A 19364-nucleotide genomic window follows, 5' to 3' on the forward strand; every position below is an offset into this window, starting at 1 on the left:
TTCTTAGATGACAATTCACATGAGTCTTCTGTTAAATTAACTTCCCAGTGATGCAGGCTACACAACTGGCCACCCCACACCTGGTTGCCACAAGCAGAATTCACAAATACTTTTCAAGAATTGCCCTATTCCCAGTGAATATTTAACACTACATTTTCACCCTCTTTTGAATTCATTACAGATGAATCCTTCTTGCTTGCTATGGAGTTACATTACAGAGGAAGCTTGACATATACTTCGTTACCTCCAGGAGTCCTCTCTTTAGCAGGAACATCTGGTCTGCATAGGAGGTGGTGCCTCGCAGAAAACTTTCAACTGCCCTTGCTTGCCAAAACCTGAGAAATAGAAGAAATGAGTTTTTAAATTTTGGAGCAAGGGGAGTACTTTATTTACTGTAATTTAAATCAAGTTTCCTAATCTGTTTTGCTCCAATCTGAAGCTGGAGTCAGACCTCCTGATTGTACAGAAAATCACTGACTGTACTGGGTACGAGGTCCAATGGAAGCTTTGGCATTCTCCCTCACCTGCGCTGCCATTGTAGCCAAGTGCAACAAAGCCAGAACTTTTCACAGCTTACGATTTTCCAGCATTTTCAACTGCTATGAACTGTATGAAAACAAATCAATTTCCCAGTCAACTCAAAACAACACGTTACAGTGCAAAGTGAACCCACCTGAAGGAGGATTCAGCTGGTTCCTTCTTCATGACCTGAAGCAGTCTGGTCAACAAACCTCTTTTCCCATCACAAACGAGACTCCTAGAGCATGTGAAGAAATTACAGCATGAGTGGAAAGGCTGGCAAACACTGTACCTTGCAGAACACTGAATCCTGTCTCTTCTCCAGAGCTTTTAATGATCAAAATCCCAGTATTAAATGTACAGTACAAATACTCATTAACTTTTGTTACTAGTTCTACCAGTGGAAGAGTTCTCCTCACTTGCCTTTGGTAAACATCTGCAATACCTTCAACGTGACTTCCAAATAAATCCTAAGGAAAAATTATTCATTTTCTCTCAAAATTTTAATGATTTCAGAAATACCGATTCACAGCTTGTAGGAATTAATAGATTAGGAAAAAAACATATACCACATTTGAGCTTAGGAATGAAACACATGCCTTTTTTTCCCCTCAACAAATGTAAAGGAAGCTCTAAGTTCTGGTTAGGAGGCAGAGCACAGTTCAGAAATCTAGTTGCTACATGAGGTAGCCTTCTTCTGTAGGTACTAGTGAAAGTACAGAGGCTGTAGAACTGCAATACTATTTGTATTAAATAGCATCTTCAGTGCAATATCTACCTACAGTAAGCTCAGCTCCTGCAGAAGCAATGCCTTGATCTCATGTATCAAGAAAAGCAACATGGAAACAAAATGCTAAGGGTGAAAAAGAAACCAAGTTTAGAAACTGAGCAATACTGCCTGTCTGGCTATACAAACCATCCTGCAGAGGTAGAATAAGATGCTTCAGGTGGCACTCTTCTACTCAGAAAACAGCCCAGCATGCATATTCAGCAGATGCACCCAGGTTAACAGCTAATGTATCAGCACCTTTGCGGGGCAGTCAATAGCCAGCTGAGAAAGCCCTTGTGGGAAGTGGATTTCTTGCACCATGACAGCCTGTGCTTACTAACACTCAAGAGAGATGAGAAACTTTGCAGGTCAGAAAAAGCTGTTACACCCCTGATCACTGCTTCCTTTCACTGCGCTTGTAACAGGGTGAATTTTTCCCCCTAAATACTTACTCTTTTTTGAACAAAGCCAGAAAGGTACCTGTGCTTAGAAGGAAAGGATCTGAGTAATACAGACACCATTTCTTCCCAATTAGGCACAGTATTATGATAATAATTATAATCTAGAAATCCTCTTAGAGAATTCCATTTTGAAGCAAGATAAATCTGCTCTGTGTAGACCAAGTCCGTGCTGATACTGTGGGAGCATTCCGACAACTAAATTCTGCAAACAGTGTTTCATCTTGTGAGGTTTGTACATCAGAATCATGTATTAAAAAGCTTATTAAATCAAAATAGTCAATCTAACAGATACTCAAATATAACACTAGAGATTCTCTAAGTGGTTTAACATGTTAATCTAATTTAGCTTATTCTAGTTATTAGCTGCTCTTCAAATAAAGACTCTGAGCAGACACACTTAGATCTGTTTACGCAGACTGGAAATGGACATTATGCGTAAAGAGATTGCTCCTGAATCTCAAAACTAGGATTTATTAGTAGCAGCAATTAATGGATTAGAGGCATCCCAGTTTACTTTCCAGGTCCGTCTGCAATGCCTGCAGTGAGAAAAGCCAGGCAAACAGGCAGACCTCGCACATCACAATGAAGTCTGGGCCATGAACCCAAACCCCACATTTTAGGTTGCTTTTGTTTTTACAGCGCCTCACTCTGAGCACAAGGACACTGTGGATTTGCTAATGACCATAAGTATCATACAAACCTAGACACTTCCCACTTAAACATGTCACTGAAACCGAAGCAAGTGTGGTGGACAGAAGGACTTCAGACAAAACGGGTGACATCAAACCTCCAATATAAGTGCTTGTAAAACGCTAGGAGCTGCTGACCTAAACCCTGTATCCCTACTCACCTGTCTGTGTTGACAACTGCATCAACTTCAGGGATGTTGGCTTTATGGGAGATTGCACTCAGCTCATTAAGTTCTTGGCTGTTTAAAAGGAGATACTTGTTCCTAAAGCAAGGCAGTTGGGAAGTAGGGGAAAAACATATGATGAATTCAAGAGGCAGACAAACATGCAACTCCATGAACAGTAAAGCCACACGCCTACGAGGGCTGCAGGACTAGGCAATCAGCTTTCACCTCTCCAGCTTTTCACAGCCATTCACACTCTACTGCTCTCCACCACAGCACATTCCCAAGGTAGGCCAGCTAGCTGCTGTTTTGCAAGCCTCCTCCAAAATTTACCAAACACAAGTTTCAACACTGACCAGCTTTGAGATGGTGGCTCTTGCTGACCTGTTCAAGATCTTATTGCTTGTTTTGCAAATATCTGTTTCCAGAAACACTTGTTTTTTTACAATCTCAGCAACATTTTGCTGAATTTCAGAAGACTTACATAGCAAACTTTTTCACAGCTTCCTACAGTTTTTCCCTGTCTTATAGTGACCACGCTCTTTACCAGTAATAAATCTCAGTTAGAAAGCAGAATCTGCAAAAAAAAGTACTCAAACATCCTGGCATTTTATTACTCTGAGCAAACTGTTTACTCTGGAAATATTTAAAAACTTCATGAAATGTAGAAAACAGAACAGGAATGGATATAAACCCAAGGAATTTGCATGAAATTCTTTATCAAATACTGATCTTTTCATAATGAAAAAATAATTTATCTGTAAAGTAAATTAAATGCAGAAAAAGTCTGACAAAGTAGAAATGTAGTCCAGAGGCTCCCTTTGACAGAGTCCCTGTCCAATGTCAGCGTGCTCCCTTAGAGCCCTCCTACTTCAAAGTGCTCAGAAGCAGACAGCAAAGATTTATTTTCAGGAAACCTAAGGAAGCATAGGATGCAGTGATGAGTGTGAGTGTGTGCAAAGAGAACCTATTCATCAAAACATAGCAACTACACAGAAGATAAATTATTAGACCAGAAAGGTGACGGGGATGCCTTCTTGCTTCAAACACTATCTTCCAGATTAGTGCCCACTGAGGCTGTCACATGAAGCTTCTTTTGATCTGGATCAACACATTTCTGTAATGAAAATAGAGCCTCTCTCTCCATGCAATAAATAGTTAGGCAATTTTGGTTTGTACGCAGTTTTACTGAAGTTAGTATACAAGTACTTGCTGTCATCTTGTCCCCAGCTAACTCAGCTTATCTGTGATTTCACAGAAAGTTCATGTAGCTATTTGTTTAAAACCCTAACCAGATTCCACATGTTCCACTTGATCAAACGTTACAGCTGAAAGCTGTTTTGTGTTTAAACAAGCCTGAGATCTTTGTAGTAGCCACTTAAGTAGGAACACCATCTAAAGAGATTTTATTGGAAAACCTGGAGTGATTCCTACGCAAACAATGTCTCGCATGAAGTATTTACAATAGGTCAGTCTTCCCCTTATGTTTACAGTACGTCCAGTAGCTCCCCATTCTTAAAGCTAATACTCCGCAATCAAAAAGGCTGATACTTCTAATATGCATATCTAACAGTACTAGATAAAACCTACACAAAAACATCACCCTGGCTGTAGATATGACCAGGTAGGCAAGAAGTGCAATATGCCTCAAATGCAGATGTTTGTAAGGAATAGGACACCATCTTGCAGGACTGAATTAGAGCAACAGGACACTGACAGAATGCAAGATACTATTCTACAAGTCAGAAGAGATGAACAAGTACCTCTGTATCATCAGTAGAGAATTAAAAAAAAAAAAAACAAAACCCAAGCAAACTCCATCACCCCTCAACTACTCCAGCAGACTCAAGCTTTGTAAGTATGCCTTTTGAAGGCAAACAGAAGCTTTCTTCCTAACTCCAACATAGCTTCCCGATGGCTAGCTGACAGATAATTGTTCCCCTAACATTTTCCCATGCAGTTTAATCAGGTCTTCTCCATTGCTGGCATTTAGACAGCAATCATGTCTTCCCAGCCTTTTTACAATGGCAAAAGACTATTGATTAACCTCTTCAGAGTTACACTGTCTTTCACCCTGATCTTCCAACAGCCTTTGTTTCGTGCTTGTTCCACTCTGAATTAAATCTGAACATGTCTCCACAGGGCACATGTGCTCTTGTAAGCACACTGGCTCACTACCAACTCTCAGGGAGAAGACAGATAAACAGCATCATGAAAGCTGCCTCCTTATTTCTTCAGCCAGAAAGTGTTAACTCATCATATAAATGTTTCAGTTTGTTTCAACAGGAAGCAAAATGGCCTATTTTTAATCATCAACAGACATACTAAGACATGCCCATTGGAGAGCACATCCTTAGCCTTTTCATAGCAGGAGCTGAAAGGCACGTGAACATCTGAGTCGAGTTTAAGGACAGTACAATGTTCCATTCACAGGGAGCCTGCACCATGCCTAGGACACCCGCTGTAACTGCAACCCAGCAAACAATACCACCGAGCCACAACCTACCACAGCTTTTCATACTCACTCATGGTGATCACTAAAGCTCTGAAGAAGCCTCAAGAACTGTATCTTTAAAGTAATGTCCTAAAAAGAGACAAGAAAGGTCAAAAAATTTTGCTTTAGTATTTTTGGATATCATTAAGTACCAAGCTGACATGAAACAGCTGAATTGAAAACCTATCCAAATCAAACCCATTTGGACAGCAGAGCAAGTGACTTGCATAAATGGAGAAGGCTGCACTTTGCAGGCTTCCCAAAATAGAACAGAAGTGAAGACTGCCTCCAACCCTATGTGCGTAACAGTGAACAATTTCTTCTCACTGCAAAGGCAAAAAAGCTCATCACTGTACTGATCGATTTAGAATATCTAGGTTTGGAGGGGGAAAAAAAAAAAAAAAAAAAAAAAGAAACCACCCCTCCCCAGCCCCCCAAGAAATCTGTCTGTGATCCATTTTATGATCTGTGCCTCCTTGCTAGACCTACTAGCTATCATTTCCTTAAGCTTTGGTCATCTTCTACCTTTGGCCTCCAGGGACCACAGAATTTACCCCTTTCCCAGTTCCCAAACTGGAAGAGAGGGAAAGAGGCTAAATTGCCCTCTGCTAAATTGCTAGCATGAGCCAAAGATAAATCTTTAAGTGAAAACAATAATTCACAAAAACCTGAATGTTACCATGTCTCAATTAATTTATTACAGAAGCACCTAGTTACTCAATACAACTCCTCAGAACTATATGATAGGATAAAAATCCAATACAGAATTTAAAAAGTTACTCACTGGGCTACAATCACAATTTTGGTTGTGTCCATGCAGAACAAGGGCTGATGCCGAATGCTTTCTCCAGATCAGTTTGTCAAACAAGTTATTGAGGCCAGGAATCAGTTTGAACTCTGCTATCATTTTATGAACCTGGAAAACAAGAGAAGTACATACCATAGTCTGGTAAACAGATGGGCACAATTACATCATCTTCTGACAACAGAAAGAGTGAATTCTTTTATCAAACAGCACGTGTTTGTGTTAACATGCACACTAATCACAGTGTATCATTACAGTTGTTTCCATTTGGTGGACATGGATAGAAACCAGACATTTTGGGAGAAAGCTGTTAGCCAGTACATCAGTTAACCATGTGCCTCTGGAAGCAGCTTTGGAAATGAGGAGATCACTTCCAGCACATCAAAAATACACCTATACCTAACTTCTACATATCACAAAACTAAGCTGTGAATATTCTGCTGCCAGTCATCTATTGAGCATCCTTTGCTATTCTAGTTCACACAGCTGAAGCTAAGGTAGTCCTCTCAAGACTGCACAAACTGTCTTGTTTTTGTTCAAGTGGCAGGAGTTCTGAGCAAAGCAGCGTCCAGCAGTACCACAACCACACCACAGTTCAAGCACTGCTCCTTCAGGTTAAGGGGAAGTTGAACGTCTTTAGAGAATGCTCAGAAGGGAAGAAAATGCCAAATTACTCAGGTTTATTTATCAGTCTGCCTGCCAAGCTAGGATGTGGTACTTCATGACATGTTTGAAACAGACTGTAGTTACTCATGTAAAACAGCTAATAATTTTGGTGTGAACAGCTGTTAAATACCTTCAGTACAAGCTTTGATACTTTTGATGTAAGCAATTTGAAAGATGAGGAATAGGAGAAATACAAAGTGCGACTCATCAGCTGTAGGCCTATGACAAGCAGTATCCCTTGAGATGTGGTGCAAATGAAAACCACGCACAATTGGGAAGGCCAACATGCTGTAAAAATTAAGTTCCCAAAGCAGTAATGGACATGTTCCTTAAAATCAAGTCACCTAAACAATAACCGAGGTCATCCCTGAGATGCAGAATTATAACTACCAGTATTTCAAGCAGATCACTCCACTTTGTTCAGTTTCCTCAAATACCTGAATGAATCAAAAATATTTGAAGCTGATGCTATTTTACAGGTTTTCGTTCTTATTCTTGTTTGCAGCATAGCTCATGGCTTTTTGCATTCTTCTTGGCTGTAGCCACCAACATTCCCGCTGCTGGGCATCTCCAAATATCACACCTGAGGAAGCATGCAGCTTCTTCCCACTTCACCCATACTACCCTAACAGATTGCAAAGCTTGGAGTCTTTTGGTGCTCCCTTACTTTAAAACACTCTCAGACACTTTGATCTAGTCACAAGCCTCCAACAAAAACAGTTCTGAGGAATCTCTCTGAACAAAGCACTCCCTGTAGTCCCCCCATCCCTCAGTGGCCAGCATGGCACAAGCACAACAGGATGAAACCAAGCGTGCGAGCTGCCTGCAAGAGCCTTGGCCCCTCAATAAAGGAGGAGCTCTCTATACTCATCATTTTAACTCATGAATCTGCTCCTTTCCATAAAGAGCATAAACTGCTTATTCCAGATGACTCATCCCTAATTTAAAATGTGTTCAGTTTACTTTTAGTTTGCATAACCCTAAGTTCTCACCTGACAGACAGCTGCATGACAAAGCTCCTCAGTCACAGTCATTGCCTTTGGATCACAGTCTCCCAGACCCCAAACTCATTACAACTACTCAGCCTGGGGATGCCAAGACAACCCCTGCTCTATATGCATCCTTCAAACTCCTCTGACTTTTTCCTGTTGCTGCTCATGAATTGCTCCATTGCTTTCTTACTACTAAAACTATTATGAGCTTCTGCTGAGTGCAGTTTGGCTCCCTATAGCAGGAGCAAGTAAATCCGCTGCTTGCCTTTTACCACAATACAGACATGCAAGACAGCCTAGAAAAATATAGAAGGAGAGTAATTTAGGGTGTGACCATAATGAGAAGGAAGCAAAGGACAAATCTGCAATGAAACACCACTTATCCCCAAGGGTGTGATCATCCACAACGTAGCAGCAGGTAGGAGCCAAGTTGCTGCTAGCACAGCTGTCAATTTATGCAGGTTAGCCAGCAGTCAAGTTTAAACCAAGAATTGAGAGTAAACATTCAGCAATGGGTTGAGTTTGTTGGGAAGCCGCACCATCCTTCAAGCAAATGCAGACCATTATGTTGATTATCACAGTGGACTGAAGCAGGTTTGTAATGCCTTTTAGAAATTCTATGCAAAATTATTCCAATATAAAACCAGTAAGACCTTTGGCTGCTCAGACTGGAAGACTGGTATCACAGATCCTGTGCTTTTATTCCCTCATAGAAAAAGAGATACCATCAAGCAGCTGAAATGCTTATCAATGAGAGTGCTATGGCAGACACTGCCATTCCCTGCTTACTGGAGCTTTCCACACAGAACAATTCAGCTCTAGTTCTTAGTCTGACTGTCTCTCAGAAAGGAGAATGGATTTGCACTGGCCACACAAGTCTTTGAAAACTTCACATAGATTAAGGAATGAAGGATATATCATGTGTTTCAAAGGCAGAGGACTTTACAAAAAGACCTGGCTCTGGACAAGAAGTGTTTGGGAATGAAGTAACTCAAATCTTTCAAGAATTCAATTCCAGTCCTGAATCAGCCCTGGAGAAGTGAACTGCATGCCAGCTGTATCCTTACACAGTTTCCCCGTTTGCATGGGGGCAGAAGTAGCAGAGGAAGAACAAAGTTGTTTTCCCAGGAAATTTAAAAAAAAAAAAAAAAAAAAAAAGTCAGCTTGAAAGCTAGCTATTTCAGCAGCATACTTTCTACCTCGTCACATTTGACAGTAAAACACAAGAACTGACCCAGGGAGTTAAGGAAGCCAGCATCTCCAGCTCCCTGAACAGGCGGCAGTAGGATGAGGGCAAGCTGCAAGTAAGTTTCTGCAGTATCTATAAAACTGCATTCTTGTGGTGAAATCAGGCAGGGATGAATTATCTGGCTTGATACAATGGAAAAAAAAAGTCCTCCTAACAGATCCATGTTCTGGTAGTTCCAGTTATGTCTTGGACTTTTTTTAAATTTTGTTTTATGCCCAATATAAACAGTACTTCTAAAAGGAATGACAACAGGATTAGGAGTTTCTTATGGTAGCGATTGTGGTTTCTGCAAGAATTGCTAGTTTCCTCTGGTTACTATTATACAGAATCTATTACTTTTTAATGCTGAGTGTCCATTTGTAGGTTCAGAGTGAACAGGTTAGTTATGTTCAAGACTGTACTACAAACACATTTCTATTTTAAATTCAGATTAAGAGTTTTAAGACACTGCCTGTGGTGAGTGTTTGTGACTCCTGTACAGTGGGAGGTTACTAGCAAAGAACAAAATACTCAAGATAAATGTGCTCAAGCAACAGCCCCCCAACACATCTACTCTTGCCTAATACAACAGCCCTTCAACAACTCAAAACAATTTGATCCTCCCAGTCTCTAGGGCATCCAAATGCCCCTGCTATTCCAAGCTGCTCTGCTGAGCTGAGCAGACTGCTAATGTTGGAAACCTGTCAAAACTGCACCAATGGATTGCTTTTCTTTTCCCTTCACAATATACTTTTGACCCATTTAAAATCAAACTACAGCCAAGCTGCAGTGACTGGTTCTCCGTAAGCCTGTGTGAGGCAGGGAACAAATTTTTCATTTCGAAAGCAAGAAATACCAAAGGAACAGATAAGTGGGATTTCTAGGCAGCACCCAGTGCAGACAGCACTGAAGTGTATCCTCCCAGCTGAAGGTTTAACAACATGCTCACACTCAAGCCGATGCGTGGGAACCTACTGCAAAAATCACCCATTCACAAATCACCCCAGAGGATTTCCAAAAGTGAAAGCAGTCAAAGAAGGGGAAGACCTGAAAGGGCTCTGCATCCATCTTGCACCAGCGCAGCAGCTCTGCAGAGACTGACCACCCCTCCACCCCACTGGTCAGCACAACTTGTGACAAGGCCTGCCCAATGGCTCATTCTGGTTCTCAGCAATGAAACACTGCCTGTTTGTTTGTGGATCGCTGCAATGATGGGATTTGCCCAGCTTTACGCCTTGAGCTTTGCCCTTCATGTTTCTGTGTCCATGACCTAATTAATGAGCACTTAGGTTTAAAGAGACATCAACTTCCACATGTGTGACTGTTTACAAGTGCTCACCTGATTCCTTTGTCTCCCCATGAGCAGCACACAGAGAACATACAACACCTCCAGCTTATACATAATCTCGTGCATGATCTTCATGGACTGTGGAAGCTGTGTTCTTGTCGAGGTGTTGGCCAACCCACTTTCATCTGAAGACTCTGAACAAGATGGCAAAGATGTGAGCCTGAGGCAGCTTCAACAGGAAAGGATTTGTTACAGTTATTACTTTTACACTGAAACACTGAAGATAAGACCAGCATGCCTGCTTGAATCTTATTCTCAACTAAAGTAGTGACATACAACAAATAACCATTTTAAAATAAATGCTACAGAAGAGAAAAAATACAGCCTGGAACTTTAGAGGAGATAAAATTAGATTTTTAAAAATTATTTAATTTTTCCATAATAAGCTAAATGGCATCATCTACCTAAAATAAGTAGGATCACCTACATGAATTAATAGATTACTGCACCAAAAAGCACATAGCAGAAAAGGTAATAAAAGCAGGGGTGAGATTATCAGAAGCATTTATTATTAGTCTACTTTCATTTCATACCTCAGTACCAGTATACTTAGGCCACAGTTAAATCATTTTCATAGCCCTATCTAGAATTATACTGGTAAGGGCAGAAACAGGATATAACACGCCATGATTGCAAGTGGAAAACATGGCAGAAATCATGAGTGAAACAGGGAAAGTAAGGACACAGTGAACGTGTAGGTTGCAGTTCAGAAAGGAGTTAGCTCTTTACACAATACATAACTAAGTGATGAACCACCCTGCCACAGGACAGTGTGAATGCTTTTTGAACACATGTGAAGAAACAGTAACTAGGCAAACACACAAAGGAAGGAAACCATCAAAAGCTCAAAAGCATAGACAACACCTCTGACTCAGAAGTCCCTAAGCCACAAGGCACTGGAGACTGAGGCAGTATTCTGGGAAAGTACACCTAGGTTTGCTTGCTAACTGACGTTGTGGGTCAAGAGCTCTGACTGGGCATGTTTCACCTCAGCAAAATTGCCTTGTGAATTCCGTTCCAAAATACCAAGCGTTCTCCAGTTTCCACTAAGTTGGTGTGTATAAAGGTATGCCTGAGATGCTGTTGAAGCATTCACATATTTCATTTTTTTGTGTAATTTCAGAAGTTTTAATAATTCATTGCTACAAAACTAATGAAGCTGGATAAGGAAGAAAGTTTTCCAAAGAAGCACAGAAGCAAAGATTTAGGTATCAAAATTTTGGAAAAATTCTCATTACGTTACCAAGTACTTTGAGTTCTACAAGACATACACTGCATTTTTGTAATATTGAAGGGTGAAGAAACAAACCACATGCTTGCTTCAAAGCATTTTCCTAAGGTTGTATTAACACTTCCATATGCTCTCCTGGAACAATTTTTTTTTTTTCCTCCAATTACCTTATTTAATTTTTCTGGAACTACCTTTCCTTTTTAAAGAAGTGACCACTTGTTTGGTATGAAGTATTTGGACCTAAAGCCATCAGCCTAAGTTTTAGAGCAAAATGCTGGTAAAGTCACTTACCTCAGATGTGCGTTATTTTTGTCACTCCAGGGGAGATTAGTGTTGAGGATGTACAGTATTACAGTGCTATCTAGGTGTGCAAAGAGCACAGTTTGCCATAGGACATTTCCTTTTGCTAACTTTAATTCATGAAAAAAAAAATCAGTGCTACATGAGAACAAAACAGGAGTCAGACCTAAATCCTGATACGTCAGTTTTTCATGTAAGAAAAAGGGAATCAATACCAGTTGAAATGAAAAGCAATACATGGCAAACACTGACGAACGTTAAGATATACATCAACCAATAATGACTAGAGGAATGCAAGCCAGATACCTGTACTGCTCTGCTCCGCCTCTTCATTTGCTACTCTCATCAGTGCATCAAGTACTAGTGCATTGTCCAGCCAGGTGTACCATTCTTCTAACTCCTGAAGGAAGCTGGAAGTACCTGTTGTTTCAGACACCTTCCTTGTTGCCAGTTTGCACAATCGCTCAATGAAGCCTGGAATATTCAAAAGTGTAGCTGAAAAAGAAAAATAATTTTATTACGATTTAAGATCACCAACACAACAATCATCAAATCCTCTATACCACAAGGTACCAAGACATCTACATTAGTAATATAGAAGACTACATAGAAATAAATTCCATCTGGTTAAAAACATCCAAAGATGGAAGAAGTCGGTGCACTCTCCTGTTAAGGACTGGAAGAGAGTGTACATATCCTAGGCATAATTCAATCAGTGTTAAACTGGTTTGTGTTGGACTTACACTGGAAAAAAATTAGTTCTACCCTGCTTTAACTGCTTGTTTCTGGCCAATTCCCTTTTGCTGGCACTGCTGTTTTCCAGTCCACAGTGAGTCAACATCAAGGAACTGATCTGGCTGAAAATTAAGCTGGCAGAAATAAAGCAGCAGTCCTTAGAAGGGGCAGCTCCACCTCCCCTTTCCTCTGTGCAATGCTACCTCCTTCAGTTTACCTCCTGTGGTGTGTCATAGCAAACTGAACTAGCTCACTTCAGTAGCTGGGCAGAAAGCTCAGCTTTTTAAGTACTAGTTTCCCGAATTAGTTCATCATGGAGAAAAACAGATGGGGAACACATGACAGCAGCCCCAACTCAGAGGGTTTTAATTGTTGTGGAACTGCACCCTTAGAAACAGCAGTTCAAGGACAGAAGTCACTGGTCTGCAAAATACTTGGGGAGGTGCTAGGAGCTGCATTTTGTCCTAAAGTTTTCACAGAATAACTTACTTACAGGACCTGTTTATTATAGATACATGGCTAAGTCTTCACTTCACACTTGCAGGTGCAAGTAGAAAAGGACAAAGAATTTGGCCATGAACACTATGTGAAAGAGTTGCAAGATTCTGCCCACAGGTACCATCTCTGAAAGAACAAGCTCCCTGATAAAATTTTTAAAATGGAATATGCTTTACAGCCCTAGACACATGCTCTAATTGTACAAACAAAAAATGATTAGTTAAACATTTGCTTGGCTAAGTTCAGCTCTGTAGGATCCAAGCTTATTCAGTTCACCTGAATTAAACTTTGTACCCACACCTACACATACTTGTGCATTGCTCTTTACAAGTAAGCTCTGGCAATCACAGGGCAGAAGACAATACATCCCCCTTTAAAGTTTCTCAGCTTCTGCCTGCTGTATTATGCTATCCATCTCTCACTGGATGCTGTAGAGGCGGCAGCAGTTACAAATGGAGCTTTGCTGTTCATGGCTAACACAAAATGGTAGAAGATGAGAGAACCAGCTCCAAAATCCCTTTCTGCACTTCCCAAAATTGTTTGGCATGGGCCTATGCAAACACCTGCTTCAGAGGCCCAAAAGCTTTTCAGCATAGTAAGAGCAGATTCTACATTTGAGGGTACTTTAATTTAAATCTCTTAAATTCATACTCATCCTTTTCAGCAAGACTTCTGCATCTAAGAAGTACTCAGCAAAATAAGGAAATCTGCACTGTGCCCAAAGTTTAAGTTGAGATTAGACCCACAGATTTCCAAGGCTGGTGTGGTAACAGTGGGCAACATGATTAATATTAAACACACTTTATCATCAAGAAAGACATCCTGCTCAGGACAATGTCAGATAAAATCAGAGAAGGATCTGCTCCGCCAGCAACCACACTGCATGCCGTTTTAGTTCAAGAATTCGTGTTTTTTAAGGAAGACACAGAATTACTGAGAGTTACTAAATGGAAAGCCGTGGAAATGACTGAGGGATAGAAAAAAAACCCAATTATTTTAAGCTACTCAGTTCATCAAAGAGGGCTGAAATGACAGAAATTAACTCACCTAATTACCAACACTATATGAAACTGAAAGCTACAAAGTAAGTTTTATTAAGAGAAAAGATTGTTTCCAGTAAAATGCCTGAGGAAAGTGAATAAAGAAAAATGCTTTGTAAGACAGAATGCTTACAGTATCCTCTAGAAACATAGGCTACAGATGTGACATTGAGAGGAGGGAAACTTTACACACTGTTGAGATTCTTCTGCATTTGCTCACAATGTAACAGTTACCTTGATTAATTTCAGCTCGAGAAGGACCCAAGTTTTTTTTCTGCTGGGCATTTTTGGCAAGAAGCGTGTGCTTGTCATCACTTCCTGTGTCAAGTTCAGAAATTGTGACAGCAAGGATCCTGCAGAAGTTTGCAAGCTGCTGCTGATCAAAACTGGACACAAGGCTCGCAAGATTGGGAATATCATCCAGTTGTATCATTTCCTGGAGGAGGCAACATCAACTAAGTAAGTCGCACGTGATGTTCAATAAGTGAACACAGACACAGCCAGGCGGCTTCAGCTACAGCTCTTCCCTGGTGAGATCTGTGTTTTTTCAATGTTAGTAAAGAGAAGCAAGCAGGCAGTGACAAGTGAAGAGTCTGAGAACAGCTGTGATTTACAACTGGTGTCACTTATGTTTATCAATTCCAAAAGTATAGATACCCACATTTTAAAGACTAAGTATTTACATAAAATTTGGGGGCTTTTTTTAATTAAAAAAAACCAACACAACAAACCCAAACCCAGAACCAAATTTAACACACAAATTACATTTAGATATTAGAAAGTTTCAATATTGTTTTCCACTTCTGTATTTCCTTTGAAACTCACAGATGAGAAGCATGTCGTGGTTTAACCCCAGCCAGCAACTAAGCACCATGCAGCCGCTCACTCACCTCCCCCCCACCCAGTGGGAAGTGGGAGAGAATCAGGGGAAAAAAAACCCAACCCCAAACTTGTGGGCTGAGATAAAAAGTTTAATAGAACAGAAAAGGAAGAAAATAATAATGATAATAATAACAACAATAAAACAAGAACAATAATGAAAGGATTGGAATATACAAGTGATGCACAATGCAATTGCTCACCACTTGCTGACTGATGCCCAGTTAGTCCCCAAGCAGTGATTCCCCCCCCCCCCCCAGGCCAGCTCCCCCCAGTTTAGATACTGGGCATGACATTACACGGTGTGGAATACCCCTCTGGCTGGTTTGGGTCCACTGCCCTGGCTGTGTCCCCTCCCAAATCCTTGTGCCTCTCCAGCCTTCTTGCTGGCTGGGTGGGAGAAGCTGAAAAATCCTTGACTTAGTCTAAACACTACTGATCAACAATTGAAAACGTTAGTGTGTTATTGGTGTTCTTCTCATACTGAATCCAAGACATAACACTATACCAGCTACTAGGAAGAAAATTAACTCTATCCCAGCTGAAACCAGGACAGGCGACTTCTAGATTATTTTTCTCAGTCTTTTTCATCAAAAGATCTTTTTAATATAAAGGTGTTGAAAACAGTTCTCAGCAAAAAGCATTTATGTTCAGATAAACTAAGCTTGTTTCGTATCTCAGGAAGTACATCATCCTTGACTTTACTCTAAAAAAACAGTGACAAGTTACAGAATCCTGACCCTCTCCACAAAATGTACAGAGACACATTTCATTCAGCATTTTCCCAGGTTTACACCTCTAATATTTTATTTGCATCACATCAGGGCACTAAGCTGTAATGATGCTGGCAAGCAAGTTCAAAAACCTAGTTTGTGCAGAAGACCTAAGTGCCCTGTTCCCCCAGCCTACAACTTCTCAGAGAGGTGATGAACCTCAAGGTAAGAGAGAAGCACAGGAAGCCTTCCTGATGTCAGGAAGACTACTAAAATATTTGAAGGCAAGGATGAGAAGTGAATTTATATGAGGTTCATTTTGTTTATTTGAAATACTGGTTGTACTTTAATGACAGCTTGGTACTCGCCCTCCATCATCCTCTGCAAGCTATACAAAAGCATTACAAGTATGAGACCACAGGCATAATTTGGCTTCTATATGAAACATGGCTGAAGTTAATGATCACTGTAAACAGTCATGTTTCAAATAAGCTACAAGAAGCGAGAATGCTAGCTTAGACAATTACCTTCAGCAACTCTCCAAAGAAAGAGTTCTTTCCTCTACTGGCCTGAAAAGCCATACAAATACAATTTAAGAAACCAGTAACTAACCTTTTTAACTCCCAAGATATCTTCAATGAGTGTTGCAGTTTGTAGGAATGTCTTTTTGTTTGTCATCAGTGTAAACAGGAACAACACAAAGTCATTTCTTTCTGCCAGTCGCCTTGTGACTCCTTCCGTCTAGAAAGCAGCAAATGCACACGCAGACCCAAAGTCAGAGTCCACCTCGAGAAGTCGCACCTTACAGGCACATGCAGGACAGTTTTACAGATGATGTGTTATCAAATCAGCTATTCCTGAAACCAGGAAACATTGTTTATGGTGACCAAAACTAACTTCAGTCCTTGTTTGAAGTTAACGTGATGCTTGCAAAAACTACAGGCTCCAGGATGAGAGGTTTCATCTCAAGGCAGTTGTTTACTTGCCTGAATCAAAAGTAAACACTGCATGCCTGGAAATACGTCAGAGAGGCTTGTTTCTGGTTTCCCATACAAATTGTAACCAGCTCCATTTTATCGTATGTAAATGCAGTCCCCAGATTCCTCCTCAACAGTCAGCATTGCTGCTCAGCTAGGCAGAGTCTGAGCAATGAGAATCAAGTACTGGCCTTAATGAACTTGGTGATGAACCCAAAAGTCATGCTAAAGCATGAACTCAAGTTCATCACCAAGTTCATTAAGGCCAGCTTTCATGCTCTGATCTCTGCTGAGAGCACGGCCAGTCTTTTCTGGAATTAAACGAAACTTAAAACTACATCCTTACTGCTTGCAAAGCTGTGTATTATATATGACTGACATATTACCAGCGCTTGCAGAACTAGACTAGCTTAGACACTCCTGGATATTTAAACATAAGCCTAAGAACAGTTAATATTGCACACATTTCTGTGATCCTAAACACTTCTCATTCAAGAGAGAGCAGTAATACTGAAGTGAATTAAAACAGCAGCTAGTCTATAAACTGCAAAGTGGTTTCTTAGCACATGAAGCTATTCACAGTTTGCAAAAGTTGCATTACCTGTATTTAAAAAAAAAAATAAAATCATGTAAGGCAAGGAGAAAAGTGTTCCCTCTCTTCCCCCTCCCATATGTACACAGATACTTACTAGTGAGAACATCTGTTAAACTCTGGAGATTAGGTTGATATCTTTAGACAGTAACTGCCTTTTTCTAAATTTTTGTTAAACAATGTTTCCTAGGTTATTACATAATACAATGTGTGATTAAGTAAGCAATCCTGAGGGTGTTTGCTGCATGCATAATCTGAGGCATGCGCTTTTAGGTTCAGAATTTTAATGGCAAGGTGTTTCAATAGGCCTTTAACCCAGCATCTTCCTTGGCACTGATCTGCCATCAACTGAACTGAACCAATATTCAGCACATGAAGGAGTTACAGGATCAAACTTAAAACACTTTGCCAGCACCATTACTGAACAAGACTAGCTGTAGCTTGGCTTAGCAGGCATTCATTTCCAGTTTCAAATTTTAAGTTTGAATACAACAAAGGCTGCCACAGCTTTCCTATGGAAACACAGATACAGACAGATCCAAACAGGAGGACTTAAACTTGACAATGTGGCTAAGAAAACAGAAATTATTTGAGTAACACATCAAAATATAGGGCGGTCCTATATTTAACTGAAGGAATTTTAATGAAAAGTAAGTTTGAAAAGTAAGTTTAAATTATGCTTAAAAGAGTCTGTATGTTGTATTATCAAGTGGCACATGTAAAACATGACCAGCAGAACACTTTCCCGCAGCAACTGTACTTACACATATACACGTGTTATACAGTATGCTTAAACAGTCCTTGATGAGGTCATCGCTTACTGCAAAGGAGAAAACAGACATTCACTAGCTATACATGGCCAAGGAACACTAATGTCCAACAGTAGTGACGTGAATAGCTATAAAGCAGGTGAGAATTTCAGGCTAACTAGCTCAGATCATACGTGCAAATGCTTTGGAGGATAGACACCAGACAAAGAAACACTCTATACCTGACCTGTTCACATGCTTTCTTCCAAAACTACTATCAGCACTGCCTAGGACCACAGACAGAGATATATTTGTGGTCTAGTGCACTTCTTAGTCACACACAAAAGAAAACTATAGAGTTGTAAACAGTATTTTAGGAAAAATATCACAGATCAACTCAAAATTTGTCAATATGAGAAACTGCTGAGACATGTTATTAGTTCCACAGGAAAAAAAAAAAGGACAGTTCATGCAGTTTTCTCCACGCAGCATCAGGAATTCATAGAAAAGCTTTCAATCTGAATTACTCCAGCATTTTCATATTTAAAGTATGTTTTCTGTATAGACATACAACAGCTGCCTCTAGCTCAAGTTCAAGTTACTTCACCTTTGAAGTTCCCTGGCTGACTGGCATGGAGTGTACCATGACATCTCCTTCTGCTGGTTCAGGGAACCAGCAGAATCACAGACAGGAGAAATGAAAACACTAAACCAAAGCTGCTCCAGCAGGAAAGTTGTGCTGAAGCTACTGCACCCCACTGACAAGTTCTCCTTATACCAATTTGGAAATTAGTAGTCACTATGACTAGGTCAGGAAAACAGCATACTTTTCATTATCTCACAATCTCTGTAACTCCTATTACATAAACAATGTTTTGTGACTTATTATTAATAATTGTTAAATGTAGCTATAGCCACGGTAACAATAAAAGTTTCCAGTGATTGCAGATTTACTGCATGGAGAGAAGTATGTGCTGCTGAGTGCATGAATACTCCCAAGCTGTGCTTTTCAGCAGGTGACTATCCTAAACCCCATCACGAATAAGTACTACAGAGAACAAAGAAACCAATGATTCATTTAGGAACAGGAAATTGCTGGTATGGAAAGAGAATAACAGAAAAATAGAATAATTTATGTCTGAGTAAGGACACAAGGCAAAAATGGAAAACAAGATAAAATACCTATTTACTTACTTTTCTGTTTCTTTTTCTGTGTAATAAGAGTAGGTCTCATAAGAATTTCTACTAAAAGCTGTAATAACAAGATAAAGAATTAAGGGAATAGTCATTGAGATACAAATAGCCAATTAATTTGTCAGTGACAAATCCAAACTTAGTCCTGTCTCTGCTGAAGTCACAGAGGTGAAAAATGGAAGCTCTACAATCAAAACCCCACTGGTGTCAAAATTACATTGACAAAAATTATTTGTATTTACCCTGAAGAAATAATAACAGTTACATAAAACAATCTCCCACTGGCAAGTTTTAAAGATTTAAGTCTGCAAAGAATGTTAA

The 19364-nt window shown here is 40.1% G+C and overlaps 1 protein-coding gene across 4 annotated transcripts in view; it reads right to left on the reverse strand.

Annotated features, from left to right (window-relative positions):
- TRPC4AP (transient receptor potential cation channel subfamily C member 4 associated protein) overlaps positions 1-19364 on the reverse strand; it is a 39052-nt gene that overhangs the window by 6386 nt on the left and 13302 nt on the right. For all 4 annotated transcript variants that reach the window (XM_069807321.1, XM_009928335.2, XM_069807333.1 and 1 more), the window contains 11 exons: positions 19044-19101; positions 17865-17920; positions 16144-16272; positions 14174-14375; positions 11973-12161; positions 10127-10269; positions 5881-6012; positions 5128-5186; positions 2600-2701; positions 674-757; positions 245-335 (listed from right to left, as the gene is read on the reverse strand). In XM_069807321.1, coding sequence (XP_069663422.1) covers positions 245-335; positions 674-757; positions 2600-2701; positions 5128-5186; positions 5881-6012; positions 10127-10269; positions 11973-12161; positions 14174-14375; positions 16144-16272; positions 17865-17920; positions 19044-19101 — 1245 coding nt within the window. The remainder of the gene's footprint in view (positions 1-244; positions 336-673; positions 758-2599; positions 2702-5127; positions 5187-5880; positions 6013-10126; positions 10270-11972; positions 12162-14173; positions 14376-16143; positions 16273-17864; positions 17921-19043; positions 19102-19364) is intronic.

This window comes from Haliaeetus albicilla, chromosome 2, assembly GCF_947461875.1.
Source record: "Haliaeetus albicilla chromosome 2, bHalAlb1.1, whole genome shotgun sequence".
NCBI lineage: Eukaryota > Metazoa > Chordata > Aves > Accipitriformes > Accipitridae > Haliaeetus > Haliaeetus albicilla.